Source organism: Bubalus kerabau, chromosome 3 (assembly GCF_029407905.1).
Source record: "Bubalus kerabau isolate K-KA32 ecotype Philippines breed swamp buffalo chromosome 3, PCC_UOA_SB_1v2, whole genome shotgun sequence".
NCBI classification, from domain to species: Eukaryota; Metazoa; Chordata; class Mammalia; order Artiodactyla; family Bovidae; genus Bubalus; species Bubalus kerabau.
This window is the reverse complement of record NC_073626.1, coordinates 160,418,937-160,432,960: the sequence shown is the minus strand read 5'-3', so window position 1 is coordinate 160,432,960 and position 14,024 is coordinate 160,418,937. Positions and strand designations below refer to the sequence as shown.

Here is a 14,024-nt window from a genome sequence, read left to right as displayed (position 1 = left end):
GGTCTTCCCCTCAAAGCTCTATGTATACACACAGTTTTGCCTGTGGAGGTGGGGGTGGGAATGGACCACAGTGTTCAGGTTTAGAACTCCTACCTTAGAAATCACTAGTTCAATCCCTCTTACAAATAAGGAAACTGAGGCCCAGAGAGGTTGAGTCATTTGGACTCAGCTGAGATTAAGTGTCTTTTAAAAACTCCACACCCTGAACACCCTCTTTGATTCTCTTTATTATTTGTTTAGTCTGAGTGGAACCCCACCCTCCTGGCCAGCAGCTCTGAGGGCTCACTCCCCAGGGCCTGAGCCTAGGCTTGTACTTAAGTCTCTGTGGTTTCCCCAACTATTCAGCCTAGAACACTGAGGCTTCTGTGAGAGGGCGTACACAGGAGTAACCAACCCCACCCTGTGCCCCTCCCATCCCAGGGGACTCACAAACCCAGTCCTGGCTCCTTTCCACTCAGACACTTGGTAACTTTATTTGCCTTTCGCTGGGTTTTCAGGAGGAATGGGGCTGGCAGGAGCCTGGGCTTCATGCGCCCTCTGGTGGGCCTCAGAGGCAAGGACCAGAAAGGACTGGACAGTCTGCAGGCCACAGTCAATAGAGTTTAGGGGAGGGCTGCAGTGCTCCTCAGGACTGCACCCCCGACCCAGCTTCAGGAGATGGGGCATGACGGGAGGAGGCCCTGAACCTCTGGCTCTCATACTCGCCCGTGTTGGATGCCCGCATGTTCTGCCGAGCCTTCATCTGCTTCAAACGGTCCTTGTCCACTTCCCGCTTGGTGAGGATGAAGAGGAGGATACCACAGGGGAAGCCGATGGCCCTAGGGGTGGGGAGATGTGCGTGGGATTTGGGGAGGGGCCGAGCCTCAGCCAGAGGAGCTGGGCAGAACCTCATTCCGGCTTCATCAACTGCACCAACACTGTAATGCTACTCGCATCTATTCAGCCTCAGTGCTGGCTGCTGGAAGGCCCCCACGCGAATTGGATCCTGCCACTGCCCTGCCCAAAACACCGCAACAGCTCTCCATCACTTCCCGGCCAAGTCCACCAAACTCCTAGGCATGGCACAAAAGGCTTTGTGGTTGGGTCTCTGCCCACCTTATCATTCCTTTTCCCTTTAGTCTGACACTCCTTAGCATGAGCCCTGCCAGCCTGCCCTAACAACTGTGCAGGGTTCTCCGGACAGCCCATCCTCTTTCCCTCTCCAAGTCTTGGCAAAAGTTCCCTCTGCCTAAACTGCCCCACACCCCATCCCTGACTCTCCTTAACCTGAGCAACTGCTATGTGGGAGGCACTTGGCATGGGGAAAGGGCATGGAGTTATAAGACCTGGTGAAAACCCAGCTCTGAGCCTCAGTTCCCTCCTCTGTAAAATAGGGATGTCCTATTTATCTCAGAAAGACTAAAACAATACACAGTAAAGGACTGGCACACCTCGGGTGCTGGAAAAAAATATTAATTTCTCCCTGCTTTTAATATTGCTCAAGCCTGGCAAGCTCCAGTCCATGGGGTTGCAAAGACTCGGACACGACTGACCGACTGAACAACAATGTATTAAGATCAGAATCAAATCCAAATAACAATGCACTGAACATCTTATAGGTGCTGCTACTGTATAACTAACATAATCTTGCATGATCTCAATTAAAACCTCAATTGGGTCCTGCCCCAAGCTCCCAAAAGAGAGGATGAGGCCATAGACCGAAATCTGAAATCAGATTACCTCAGCTCAGCACACAGAAAACCCACTCTCTCTCCAGTTCACAGACTTTGCCACCTCCCTCCCCTGCTCCAGTCCTCTGAGGTTCCAGTCCTCACACCCAGCCATTCTGTCCCGGCAACCCTGGATTCAGTTCATCACCTGAAACTTGGAGAAGTTTCTGGGTCCCACCCGCCCCTGGTGCCACTCCCCATTAGTGGGCAAAGAGTTAGTTAAAACTTACCAGGCTAGTCCCACAGCTTTCATGGGGTTCTTGCCCCTCTTTCTGGGGATGTATTCCAGCTCAGGGGAGAGGGGCTCAGGCTCCTCCTTGCACTCTGGGGAGCTGTGGCTTTGCAGTGCCCGACTCCTGTTCTGGGAAGCCTTGTTAGCAGTGGCTCCTGAGAGAATCCCTGTGAATGGATGCAAAGAAGGTCAGCTAAGAGAAGAGGAGAAGAAAGCCTAGGGAAGAGTGGTTGAGATCTGAGGAAGGGGAGTGACTGCAATTTGGAGTAACAGGTGCCTGGGCGAGTCCAGAGGGAAATGGGAGAATCGCCATCGAGGTGGCACCTTTGAAAGCCGCTTCCACGTCACTGCGGGCTCATCACCCTGGTGCCGGGAGAGCAAGCTTCGCTGTTCTTCATCTCCTCAGACCTCAGGATGTGAAGGGACTGCAGTGGGGCTCGCGTGAGACGTATGAAAGAAAACCCGAGAAATGGCTTGCAAACTGCAGAATTTTAGCACTGGAGGGGGAGCTTAAAGGTATTCTACTCCATCCCCTCATTTTATAGAAGAGGAAACTGAAGCCCCAAGAGACGAACTGCTTCGCCCAAGGTCAAACTGCTAATTATCCGGGGCTAGAACCCAAGCCTCCAGAAGCCCAGGGCTCTTTTCCTCTGCACTGCGGTGAGTGTGAAACACCTGGAGCGCGGGAGTCTAAAAGGCTTCCTTGAGGCTCCCTTTCCGTGCAAGACCCCAGAGGTGTCGTAGGCTGAGGGATGGACTGGTTGACTTTTAAAGAGCACCTTTTAGCCCTCAGACTCTTTAAAATCCTGCAGAGGGATGCGGGCAGCAATCGACAGCCCTGAACTCCTGCTACAGCTTAGCGGGATGTGAAAAAAAAGGGTATCCCCTCCAGTCCTGCCCTCCCCGGGGTCCCTCTCCTTACCCCGGAGGACGCGGGCATTTCTCGCCCCCCGGCCCTTCAGCGCCGTAGCAGCTACCACCGCCGCCATGTTCAGATCCCAATCCCACCCCCCCTTCACCGCAGTCCCCGCTGGGAATTGTAGTTTGCGTAAGGGGCCTCCCCCGCTGTATCTGCCCGTCCTACAGACCAGAAACTACAACTCCCAGAAGCCCAAGCAGCGGACCCAGGAGAACTACTCTTCCCAGGAGAGCCCCGGAAGCGCGCACGCTCGCTTGTTTCCCTCCTGTTGGGGGCGGAGTCAGGTTGGGCGGAGTTTGGGTTCTCCTCGCCACGCCTCGGCCTCGTCTCCCACTCTTGCCTTGTGATTGGTGACTCAGCCGGCCCACCCCTTTCGCTATTGGTCAAGAGGCCGTCGCTCTCCCTGCCGGGGAGTCGCCTACGCCTACTTCCTCCCGGGAGGAGGGGCTCGAGTTCCGCGTCGTCGCGCAGAGCTGACTCTGGGAGGCGTTTGGGCCCAGAGAAGTGGGTCCGCCGCTTGCGCCGCATGGAGTCCGAATCGGAGAGCGGGGCCGCTGCTGACACCCCCCCGTTGGAGACTCTAAGCTTCCATGGTGATGAAGAGATTATCGAGGTGGTAGAACTGGATCCTGGTCCGCCGGACCCGGGTAAGAGCTGCGGATCCTCAGGCCATGGGACAAGAGGCTTTTACTCCTGGCCTTTGACCCCGGGTTTTCCCCCCTCTGCTCCCCACCCCACCCCACCCCACCCCCCCTGTCATTCCTACCTACCTCCTTCGCCCTTCCCCTCTCCCCCAACCCCACACTTAGTTTTCAGGCCTGGCCCGGGGTGGGGGTTCCCCTGACGCCTCCCCTGGCCCTTCCCCTCACACACCCCCTTCCCATCATTCCCTCGGTCCTCCCTTCCCACACGGTCTCGGGCCAACCCCAGGTCCTCAGAGCTCTCCGGTCCTCCGTTCTGCACGCCCCCTCCTCCCTGCCGCCTCTCACCCCCCGCTTCACCCCTCCTGTCTGACCTCACCTTGCCCTCTCGCCACATGACCACCCCAGCCTCGGGCCTCCCCACACTTGTCATCCCTCTTCCCGCCTGCCGCACACCGTCTGTTAACCCTCTCCCCAAAGCAGACGATCTGGTCCAGGAGATGGAAGATGTGGACTTCGAGGAAGAGGAAGAAGAAGAGGGCAATGAGGAGGGCTGGGTCCTGGAACCCCAGGAAGGGGTGGTCGGCAGCATGGAGGGCCCCGACGACAGCGAGGTCACTTTTGCATTGCATTCTGGTAGGTCCCTGGGGAGAGCTGTCCTAAGTTCAGTCCAGGTGGACATTTGCACATCATCCGCCGTGTAGCGGTGGGAAAATGTTGCCTTTGTGGTGGAGGAGCTGTTGGCTCCTGGAGTCGGTTGAGACACACTTGGGTTCAAATCCTGTCTCTGCTACTTGGTTGTTTATGATCTTTATTGACGTCTCTGAGCTTTAGTTTCGTTTTAAAAAGCTGTCATTGATAAAAGTTCCTTTACTCTGAATTAGGGGTAATAGTACCTTTTAGATCATCTTTTGGATAATCCTCTTAAATATTAACTCTTGATAAGGAACCAGTAAAGCAGGCTTTCCTCACTCAGCCCCCAACCTGGTGGCATCCCACTCTGAGAACTGTAAGCCCTACACTCGTTCCCTCCTCTTGTCCACCACAGAAATGTGGGGTGAATGGAAGAAAGAGTACAGGAGAGCGATGTGTCCTGGGGAGGGACTTCTCCAACAACCGAATGCTTGAAACTTAGAAGAGCTTGAATGCACCCTTCTTTTCCAGGAAGAAAGACATGTTGCTTTAGGTGGAAGGGGGGTGGGCTCCCCAAAGGTCCTGAAGGACAAGACTCTAGGTGGGATCCCCACTTCCTTACTCTTGGAATATCTCTTGGGACAGCATCAGTGTTCTGTGTGAGCCTGGATCCCAAGACCAACACCTTGGCAGTGACAGGAGGTGAAGATGACAAAGCCTTTGTGTGGAGGCTCAGCGATGGGGAACTGCTCTTTGAGTGTGCAGGTGAGGGAGCTCGGTGAAGTCCTGCCTCTTTGGAGGTCTTAGGGGGCTGGCCTGCAGTGGTTGTGCATCCAGCAGCCATTTATTGACCCCTGTTTTGCCAGCTCTATGCTTGGCCCCAGAGCCCCAAAGAATATCCTAGTCTTTTGTGGGTGTGGGGGAGGGAGACACTGACTGGCCGAGGGAGTCAGGGAAAGACCTGGAGGAGGCGACACTAGTGACGGAGAATGGGCGTGGGAAGGAGGCTGTGGATATTTCAGGCAGAAGTGCGGACAGGATGGGGAAGACATAGGTCTGGGCTACACATGGTCAAGTGGGGGCCCAGTAGTGTCTTGCCTGGGGAGAGCTGGGGGTTGCAGCAGTTGGCTTCTGCAGCAGCTCTGAGTTTGGTTGCCTGTTTTGTGGGGACTCATCCTTTTTTTCCCAGCTGGTACTTTCTGGGGGCCAGATACCTGGGTCCTGTATCCCCAGCACCAGGTTCCCTGACATTCTCTTCTCTTTCTGCCCACTCTCTGCAGGCCATAAAGACTCTGTGACTTGTGCTGGTTTCAGCCATGACTCTACCCTAGTGGCCACAGGAGACATGAGTGGTCTCTTAAAAGTGTGGCAGGTGGACACAAAGGAGGAGGTCTGGTCTTTTGAAGCAGGAGATCTAGAGGTGAGATTGTCACAGTGGGATTCAACTCTGAGTGCCGGGTGGAGTAGGGAGAGCTTGGGGGCCCATACCACCTTGAATGGATCAAGCCGGCTCTGAGCCAGTGCTCTCCCAGGGGACAGCAGGAGTGTCTGGGCCCGTCCCCTGGGATGTCCCCACTGACTCGGAAGCAGGGAGAGCTTGGTGGGGTTCTGGGGGCAGACTCCTAGGTGAGATGGGATGAGGGGTACCCTTGTTGAGCCTTTGTCTCTGCCCAGTGGATGGAGTGGCACCCTCGGGCACCTGTCCTCCTGGCGGGCACGGCTGATGGCAACACCTGGATGTGGAAGGTTCCGACTGGTGACTGCAAGACCTTCCAGGGCCCCAACTGCCCGGCCACCTGCGGCCGAGTCCTCCCTGATGGTGAGAGCAGCATTCCTGAGTGTGGACAGGTGGGGTCTGGGTTCCACACATGCCTGACACCCTCCTGGGCCACGGTCAGCAAACTCCGAGGTCTGCTGTTGAGAGCAGTGACCTCCCAGGACCAGAGCAAACAGCTTCCCCTTTCTCACCCGGAACTGGGTCTTCCCTGGGGCACTGTCTGTTCCCTCGCTTCCTTGCCTGCCTCCTTCTTCTCTTGCCTGATGTGCTGGTGTGTCTGTGCTGGTTGTCGTCTCTTCACCTGCATCTCTGATCCTTCAGGGAAGCGAGCTGTAGTTGGCTATGAAGATGGCACCATCAGGATTTGGGACCTGAAACAGGGAAACTCTATCCACGTACTAAAAGGTATTGGAGGTGGCGAAGGTGTTAACCTAGGCTTTTGTGGGGAAAGGGCCGAGACCTGGGTCAGGATGAAGCCTGACTTTTCCTCCCTGCTTCAACCTAGGGACTGAGGGTCACCAGGGCCCTCTGACCTGTGTCGCCACCAACCAGGATGGCAGCCTGATCCTCACTGGCTCGGTGGACTGCCAGGCCAAGCTGGTCAGTGCCACCACTGGCAAGGTGAGTGGGACCTGGAAGTCTGGCTGTGGGGCCCTCTGCTTTCCACGTCTCCGTTTCTTCTTTTTCTTCACTCAGCCTCCTTGCCCTGGTGCCTTTCTTCTCTTACTGGAGAATCATGTTTCCAGGCTCTCTTCTGATCCTCTCCTCTGGCTCATAGGTGGTGGGCGTTTTCAGACCCGAGACTGTGGCCTCCCAGCCGAGCCTGGGAGAAGGGGAGGAGAGTGAGTCCAACTCCGTGGAGTCCTTGGGCTTCTGCAGTGTGTGAGTGTGAGCGCGGCCTCAGCCTGGACACATGAGCAGGGGGCTTGGGGGAGGGGGCTGGGGACCAGGGAGGACAGAGGGTCCAAGTGCAGGTCCCCCCACGAGCCTTCGTGATGCTCTCTTCTGCCAGGATGCCTCTGGCAGCTGTTGGCTACCTGGATGGGACCTTGGCCATCTATGACCTGTCCACACAGACCCTCAGGCACCAGTGTCAGCACCAGGTACAGGCTGTGGGGAAGCCCAGGTTCTCTGGGAGCATCTGCCGCAGATATGGCTCCTGTCCAGTCCTCCCTATGGTCCATCATCCCCCACTCCCTCCTTGAGAGTTGGGAGCAGATGCCCATGACGCACCTCGCTTCTGTGAACCCTTCTGCAGTCGGGCATTGTGCAGCTGCTGTGGGAGGCAGGCACCGCCGTGGTTTACACTTGCAGCCTGGACGGCATCGTGCGCCTCTGGGATGCTCGGACTGGCCGCCTGCTTACTGACTACCGGGGCCACACGGCCGAGATCCTGGACTTTGCCCTCAGCAAGTAAGTGAATTTGGCATGGGCTAGGGTCTCTGCGTATTTGAAAGGTGAGAGCAGCATGTGGGGCTCTTAAAGTGTGGGAGGGCTGCTAAAGGAAGCTGGGACCCAAGGCCTGGGCCTGCCTAGGCAGCTGTGCTGGGGGCCTGCGGGAGTCATCCTCTGTTGATGGTATGGCCTCTCATCTCACTCTCGGGCTCAGGGGCTGGGACTGCCTCCCCCATGTGGGCAGCTCTCCCCTGATCCCCAGGCTGATGGCTGGCTTCAGGAGTGTTCACTGGATGTGGGCTGGTGAGCCCAGTGCCAGGCATTAGCGGTCTAGAGCTGAGGATACACTGGAAAAGCCCCCCAAAGGGCCCCTGGGTGGTGGGCTTGGGGTGGGCCTTAGGTTCTCCAGTCCTTTCCAACCGTGCTTTCTGTCCACAGAGATGCCTCCTTGGTGGTGACCACGTCAGGAGACCACAAAGCAAAAGTATTTTGTGTCCAGAGACCTGACCGCTAATAGCTGCAGCGTCTGCTTTGTGTCTGGTGTGGAGGGGGCGCAGGGAGACCCCCCACAGCAGAGGTGGTCGGGTAGGAGGGAAGAGGAGGGGAGGGGCCTCAGACTACTTTCCAACCCCTTCAAACTGACTTGCTCCCTCTCTGTCTCTTCCTTTTCTTAAGAAACCCACCCCTCGGGCCCCTCCTTTCCCCCCTCCCCTTCCCCTCACCCAGACCTGGCGGATACTTCAGAGGGAGGTTCAGACCTCTTTCTCTTTCACTTCCTTTGCTGGTGTGAGCCATGGGGGTGTGTGTTTGTATGTGGGGAGTAGGTCTTTGAAGTTCCCGTTCTTTCCCTTCCCAAGTCTCTGGGGGTGGAAAGGAGGAAGAGATGTTAGTTAACAGATTTTAAAAATGTAAATAAAATATACTTCCCAGAGGCGTGTCTGTGTGGATTTTGTGGCTGGACATGAGGAGGAACCAGTGAGGGGCATGTCAGGGTGTTGCTACCCTCCCCCTCTGCTGGATTTCAGGGTTCCTCAACTCACCGCCCTCACCTACAACTGCCTGCCTACCAGGAATCTCCCTGGATATATATCCTCTAGGTTCTTTCCCCAGCTGTTTACCTGTCCCTCCCTGGCTGAGACATGGAATCTCCCTGGATCCTCTAGGTTCTTTCCCCAGCTGTTCACCTGTCCCTCCCTGGCTAAGACACAGAATGAGATAACCATCACCTGGGCCAAGGGAGCTTTATTCAGTCAGAGTGGGGTCATACAGGGACACTCTCTGATCCATGATCCAAATCTGTGGGGACATGTGGAGACGGGCTTGGCAGCCAAGATGGATGGATGCTTCTAATTGGAATGAGCAGAGGCCCTCCCTCTAGTTCAAGTCAAGGTCCACACTGCTTTGGCTGCTGGTATGGTAGGTGGTGTTGGGGCCAGGACTGCTCTGGGGTCTGCCCCGCAGCATCCGGAGCCACCTCTGGGCGGCCACCCTCCAGGGGCCTGTATAGCGCTGATCACCCAGCCCCATGGCCACGGGCACGGCCGCCGCACTGGCGCTGCCCAGTGAGATGAGGGACAGCAGAGTTCCGGGCCCCAGTGGCGGGCGCTGCTCAAAGGCCAGGACAGAGAGCAGCAGGGTGGCCACATAGGGCCCCCAGCACAGCCCGAAGAGCAACGTGGCCCCGGCCTGCGCCCTGGCCTGCCGCCAGGTGAGGGCTCGGGCCAGGGCCGAGGGCGCCCCGCGGCACACGGCCCGCTCCAGCCGGCGGATGTCCTGCAGCTGGTGGTGCGCAGTGACCAGCACGCGGACCGAGAGGAGGGCAGCCGCGCCCACAGCCGGCAGCAGGAGCCCATAGATTTCGAGGTAGAGGTAGGGGGCTGGGAAGACGGCCTGGGAGCTGCAGTTGCCACCAGGGGCCCAGTGGTTCCAGCCCAGGGCAGGCAGGCTGGCAAAGAGCAAGGGGGCAGCCCAGGTGAGGAGCAGGGCCAGCCGCATGCTCCCGCGGGGCCGCAGGGGCCGCAGCACGGCCATGTAGCGCTCCCCGTGCACCAGCAGGAGGTTGGCGAGCAGGGAGAGGAAGCAGAAGTTGGGAGCCAAGTAGAGGAAGAGGCAGGACCAGTAGCCCCGGCGGCTCTGCCTCCAGAGGACGGGCAGCGCGGGCAGCGCCAGCCCGGTGAGCAGCCCTGCCAGCAGAAGACTCAGGAAGAAGCAGCCAGCGGGCGGGCTGCGCAGGCGGCGGTCCCCGGCGATGCCCAGGGCCAGGAGCAGGTTGGCAGCGACGATGAGGCTTGCCAGGGCCAGAGAGAGCCCCAGGGCCCCTGCAGGAACGGGGCTGGGCACCTCCCTGGTGCTGTTGGATGTCATCTTGGGCCTGGGGACGGGGGAGACCTGGAGCAGCAGCAGGCATGCCTGGACAGAAGATGGGGTGGCTGGAGTTAGGATGGGCCTGCGGATCACTGTCCTCTCTCGGCAAGTTGTTGTTTAGTCGCTAAGTCATGTCGGACTCTGTGACCCCAGGGACTGTAGGTCACCAGGCTTCTCTGTCAGTGGGATTTCCCAGGCCAGAATACTGGAGTGGGTAGCTAGTCCCTTCTCGATTGAACTATTGAGCTATTCCCCAGTCAGGGACTGAACACGCGTCTCCTGCATTGGCAGGCGGATTTCTTTACCTCTGAACCACAAGGGAAGCTATCTAGAGGTTGCAGACCAATGGACTGTGGACCATATCCTGTTTGCTGATACACATTTTTCCTCCAATGAATTGCCAATTAAAATTTACATAAAAATTCATATTTTGGGTTAAAAAAAACAATCAGGGCCTATGTAGTAGCAACCAGCTAGAGTTGTGCTGTCACTGCCTTCAGAAAGCTCCCCACCCAGCCCTTTCCCCATTTCTGTTACCTGCCTGACCCTCTCTGGGCAGCGGTGTTTATGCCTCTGGTTAGACACACCCATCCCCACAGCATTTGGACCATCCTGCCTCCACCAGGTGAGGCGTCTAAATCAGCTAAAGGAACAGGATGGAGTCTGGCTGGTGTGTAGTGATCCTCTGGCCAGCCAACAGCTGACAGCCTTCTTTGGGCCATGGGCGGGCCCTGGACTAGGGGCTAGGGCTGGGGTTGGGTGGGGAGGGGTGGGAGAGTGGAGAGTGGTCCCTGTCTTCAGATGCTTGCAGGCTGGTTGGCATCAGTGTCTTAAAAAGTGGTAGGTTACTAAGGATTGGGGGGTGGGGGTGGGGGGGGGCAGAAGTCAGTCTGAGGCAGGGCTCGCTGAGTTAGCAGCACCAAGGGGTTGCCCTGTCCCCAGCACCTCCCTTCCATCCGCCTTGTGGCTGGTTACACTTCAGTGAGCAGCCTCCGGGTAGGACTTCCAGCCCATAAACTTGACGTCCGCACCAGGCTAGCAGCTAGCAACGGGGCCTTTCCTGGGAACTGGAGGAGGGGAAGAGCTGCTGAGTGAGGGGGAGGGTTGGTAGTGAGTGTGGAGGGCAAGGGGGGCTGAAGTGAGCCCAGAGATGGAGGGGGAGCCGCTGGGCAGCGCCTGGCCTCTCCGTGGCTCTGACCTGTCCCAGTCCTCCCATGCCCTGGCCCTGCCGCCGCATCATGGGGATGAGGGAGGGGGTATCCTGCCTGGGCCCTGTGGGAAACTCCTGCTTCTGTCAACAGGGGAGCAGCTGCTGTTGCTAGGATCAAAGTCAATAAGGGAAGGATTCCTACCTGCCCCCTCCCCGGGGTCAGAGGGTCGAAGGGCCTCAAGGCCACCCTGAGCACAGGAGATGCTCCCCCTTCTATTCCCAGCTCCCCCAGTTCCCCCAGGCCGTTGCACCCCTTTACCCTCAGCCTGGTTCCTCTTTCTCAGTGTCCCCCAGTGCCCTCTGCTGGGAACATCTTTCCCTTCCAGCGGCCCTCTGGTTTCTGTTCCCCTTCATCCCCACACTGTTAACTTGTTCAAACCCCAGGAGATCTCAGGGACCTGAGACTTCAAACCTGGACTCTGGAGTCACGGGCTGGCACTCCCAGCTCTTCGCTGGGAGTGAGTCTCCCACCCCACCTCCACCAGAGCAGCAAGACAGCCAGGGTCAGCCTTGGGGGTGGGGGGACTTCTCAGCAGTCACAACATGGAGGCTCAGGTGGCTTGGGCTGGGTGCAAGGCCTCTTCAGGCCCTGCGGCTGAGGTCTCCAGGTGTGGCCCGGGGGCCAGGTGGGGGCTAGGGTTAGGGTTAGGTAGCTACTCACATGACTGTAGGTGACAGGTGTGGCTTGTCCAGCCTGGGCTTCCCTCCGAGTGTCAGGGAGTTGTCCCAGCCAGTGCTGCAGGGCTTCTGGCGACGTCTGGTGTCCTGACCGTTGAGGTCATGGTACCTCCACTGTGTGGAGACAGCAGGGCCCCCAGCTCTCTGCTGCCCTGGCTCTGCCCTCGCCTGGGATGGAGCTGAGGCTGGTGGGACCCAGCCTGGCCCCGCCTCTGGGGGTGGGGCCCGACACACCCTGAGCTGCTGTGCTGGGAAGGCTTCCTCCCCTTTCCCCTGGGCGCCCTCCACGTCTTCCTCCCATACCAGTGGCCCTGTTTCCAGCCACTGGACATAGCTTGGCTCCAAGGAGGCAGCTTGGAGCTCTCTGGCCTGCTGCTGGTTAGCTAATCTGAGAAATGCATTCCAGTTAGTGAACAATGATTTAGTCTATCCTCCCCATCTCCCGGCTGATATATTTACATTTTATAAATATATCAGTGGCCAGCCAGCTGATAGCGCATCCAGCTCTGTAATTCTGCCACTCTGCTGAGTACAGTCTGATGGTGGCGGTGGTGGGGGCCTTTGGAACGTGAGAATCCTTACTATCTCCCCTTCCTATTACCTGATGGGAACTTTCAGCTTATAAAGCCAGCCTTACCTCCTAGAATCTGGGTTCATTCCGCACTTTTCTCAATTACTTTGTGAGTCACGTTTTGGGCTGAGGCATGAATGGCTCTTGGGCAAGCTATCTCTGGGCCTCTATTTTCTCACCTGTAAAATGGGAGCAAGGCAAACCATCAGTCAGTGTTGCCAGGAGTCTTATGGGATAATATACGTAACTGCATACATCCCACTGCCGGACACCTAACTGGGGGAGGGGTCTCAACAAATGACATCCTTCTTTTCTCCTCCATGAAGACTAAGAAACAGCCAGTGCTTGAATCAGAAGGCCTGGGTTTAAATCTCAGAGTCCTACTTGGATCCTATTTTACTGGCTGTGTAAACTTGAACAAATTATTAAATTTTCTTACCTCAGTTTCCTCATCTGTAAAATGGGGGCTCGTACCATTTTCGTCTATTGTGAGACTAAATGAGAAAATGTGGGGAGACTTCCCTGGAGGTCCAGGGGCTAAGACTCCACCCTTCAACTACAGGGGCACAGGTTCAATCCCTAGTTGGGGTATATCCCACATGCCACGTGGTGTGGGCAAAAAAAAGTGTAATAAGGACTTCGGTCAGTGGTTGGCACAGAAGCAGTCAATGAGAGGAACTTCTGGCCTTTCCTGCACGTCCCCTCTGAGAATTCCATTGAAATAAGCGGATGAAGAGCTTGTGAATAGCAAGAGGGTAATGACACTTTCACTCCACAAGGAAACACAGGAAACTGAGTGAGTGGAAGGGCAAGTTCAAGGCCAGGAAGCCCTGATTTCCACCTTGTGTCAAGTGTAACTTTGGGGAGAGGGAGAGAAGCAGTTACATTTTCTTGAGACCTGAAATGGGAGGAAACAGGCTAAAACTTCAGCAAGAAAGCTGGAGGTTAGACATTAGGAAAAGCTTTCTTGTTCAAGAGCACATGAAGATGGAGCAAGGGGTCCTCTGCCCTCTCCCAGGACGACCTGGGCCTGAAGGGCGGGAGGCCTGAGAGGTCTGGCTCTGCCAACTCTGCACGGCAGTCAGGGGTCCTGGAGAGAAGGGTCTCTGGACAAAAAGTGGGAGAAGCATCCAGTCTCAGGCCTGTCCTCTAGGGAGCTGTGGGCTAGGAGGACGCAGCGTTCCAGGGGATGGCTCCCAGCCCCATGCTCTCTGGTTGGGCAGAAGTCGAGAGGCTCTGGGAGAGTTCAGATTGGGGTCTGGACAGAAGTGGGAGTGGATACTTGGATACTGGACTGCCAAGAATAAACAGACCTCCTTCTGTTCCCAACCCTGGCCTCCTCCCGGCAGCCTCCAGGATGTCTGTGTTTCTTCTCCACTGCTCTGTCTAAACAGTGTGTGGGATGACGTGTAAAGAACAACTCTGGGAGCAGGAGCCGGGCAGCCTGGGTTCTGTCTTCCACTCAGCTGTTTCCTCCTGACTTGATCGTCTGGTTCCTCTGTTCCATCAATCCCTGGGACTGACTCATCCACAGCCTTCTCTCCTTTGCTCACAGGAGGGCTCTGATGCAGGCAGTCCTCAGATGCTCCAATCAGCTGACTCTTCGGGCCCTAGAGTCCCCACCCGTCCCCCTTCTCTCCTTAGGTCCAGCCTGTTTTCACGATGCCCGATGTGGACAGGGGCAGAAAATGCACCTGGGTCTCCTCTGTCACTCTGTTCTCCTGGGTATTTAACTTTTCTGTTGACCCTGGGTGTCTGGGACTTGGTGGTGAGTACTCACTGACTGGATGAACAGAGGCAAAGGGGTGATGAGTGGCTATGGAACTGTTCAACCCTCCCCAAGATGCAACAGCAGACGAGCCCCTGGGGGTCTCTGGAGGGTTGTGGGCGCAATA

General features: G+C 56.9%; 3 protein-coding genes across 6 annotated transcripts; 1 reads left to right on the top strand and 2 right to left on the bottom strand.

Moving 5' to 3' along the window:
* Window positions 1-444: 444 nt before the first annotated feature.
* On the bottom strand, window positions 445-2,983 carry LOC129646758 (probable hydrolase PNKD). Its single transcript, XM_055573445.1, has 3 exons — window positions 2,864-2,983; window positions 1,940-2,108; window positions 445-818 (listed from the first exon to the last, which is right to left on the bottom strand). The coding sequence occupies exons 1-3, from the start codon at window positions 2,928-2,930 to the stop codon at window positions 626-628; spliced, it is 429 nt and encodes a 142-aa protein (XP_055429420.1). The 5' UTR covers window positions 2,931-2,983; the 3' UTR covers window positions 445-625.
* Window positions 2,984-3,279: 296 nt separating this feature from the next.
* On the top strand, window positions 3,280-8,235 carry AAMP (angio associated migratory cell protein). Of its 2 annotated transcripts, none has more exons than XM_055573441.1 (11): window positions 3,280-3,507; window positions 3,982-4,137; window positions 4,780-4,899; window positions 5,415-5,554; window positions 5,809-5,953; window positions 6,233-6,316; window positions 6,417-6,532; window positions 6,690-6,793; window positions 6,924-7,014; window positions 7,170-7,324; window positions 7,745-8,235. In XM_055573441.1, the coding sequence occupies exons 1-11, from the start codon at window positions 3,387-3,389 to the stop codon at window positions 7,818-7,820; spliced, it is 1,308 nt and encodes a 435-aa protein (XP_055429416.1). In that variant the 5' UTR covers window positions 3,280-3,386; the 3' UTR covers window positions 7,821-8,235. The 2 variants fall into 2 exon arrangements, with proteins under 2 accessions (XP_055429416.1, XP_055429417.1); XM_055573442.1 differs by having other exon boundaries at window positions 3,281-3,507; window positions 3,985-4,137.
* A 296-nt stretch (window positions 8,236-8,531) lies between these two features.
* Window positions 8,532-11,788, bottom strand: GPBAR1 (G protein-coupled bile acid receptor 1). Of its 3 annotated transcripts, none has more exons than XM_055573439.1 (2): window positions 11,542-11,788; window positions 8,532-9,715 (listed from the first exon to the last, which is right to left on the bottom strand). In XM_055573439.1, exon 2 carries the CDS (start codon window positions 9,668-9,670, stop codon window positions 8,681-8,683), a length of 990 nt encoding a protein of 329 aa, XP_055429414.1. In that variant the 5' UTR covers window positions 9,671-9,715; window positions 11,542-11,788; the 3' UTR covers window positions 8,532-8,680. The 3 variants fall into 3 exon arrangements, with proteins under 3 accessions (XP_055429414.1, XP_055429415.1, XP_055429412.1); XM_055573440.1 differs by lacking the exon at window positions 11,542-11,788 and adding an exon at window positions 11,293-11,477; XM_055573437.1 differs by lacking the exon at window positions 11,542-11,788 and adding an exon at window positions 10,208-10,273.
* Window positions 11,789-14,024: the final 2,236 nt, after the last annotated feature.

Bases quoted from the DNA above. Each gene is read 5' to 3' on its own strand.
- AAMP (XM_055573441.1), top strand. From the start codon at position 3,387: ATGGAGTCCGAATCGGAGAGCGGGGCCGCTGCTGACACCCCCCCGTTG. The intron at 6,317-6,416 runs GTATTGGAGGTG...GCTTCAACCTAG, and splicing joins CTCTATCCACGTACTAAAAG to GGACTGAGGGTCACCAGGGC. The intron at 7,325-7,744 runs GTAAGTGAATTT...TTCTGTCCACAG, and splicing joins CTGGACTTTGCCCTCAGCAA to AGATGCCTCCTTGGTGGTGA.
- GPBAR1 (XM_055573437.1), bottom strand. From the start codon at position 10,261: ATGGGTGTGTCTAACCAGAGGCATAAACACCGCTGCCCAGAGAGGGTC. The intron at 9,716-10,207 runs GTAACAGAAATG...TCTTCTGTCCAG, and splicing joins GCCCAGAGAGGGTCAGGCAG to GCATGCCTGCTGCTGCTCCA.
- LOC129646758 (XM_055573445.1), bottom strand. From the start codon at position 2,930: ATGGCGGCGGTGGTAGCTGCTACGGCGCTGAAGGGCCGGGGGGCGAGA. The intron at 2,109-2,863 runs GTAAGGAGAGGG...ATCCATTCACAG, and splicing joins AAATGCCCGCGTCCTCCGGG to GGATTCTCTCAGGAGCCACT. The intron at 819-1,939 runs GTAAGTTTTAAC...CCCCACCCCTAG, and splicing joins AAAGCTGTGGGACTAGCCTG to GGCCATCGGCTTCCCCTGTG.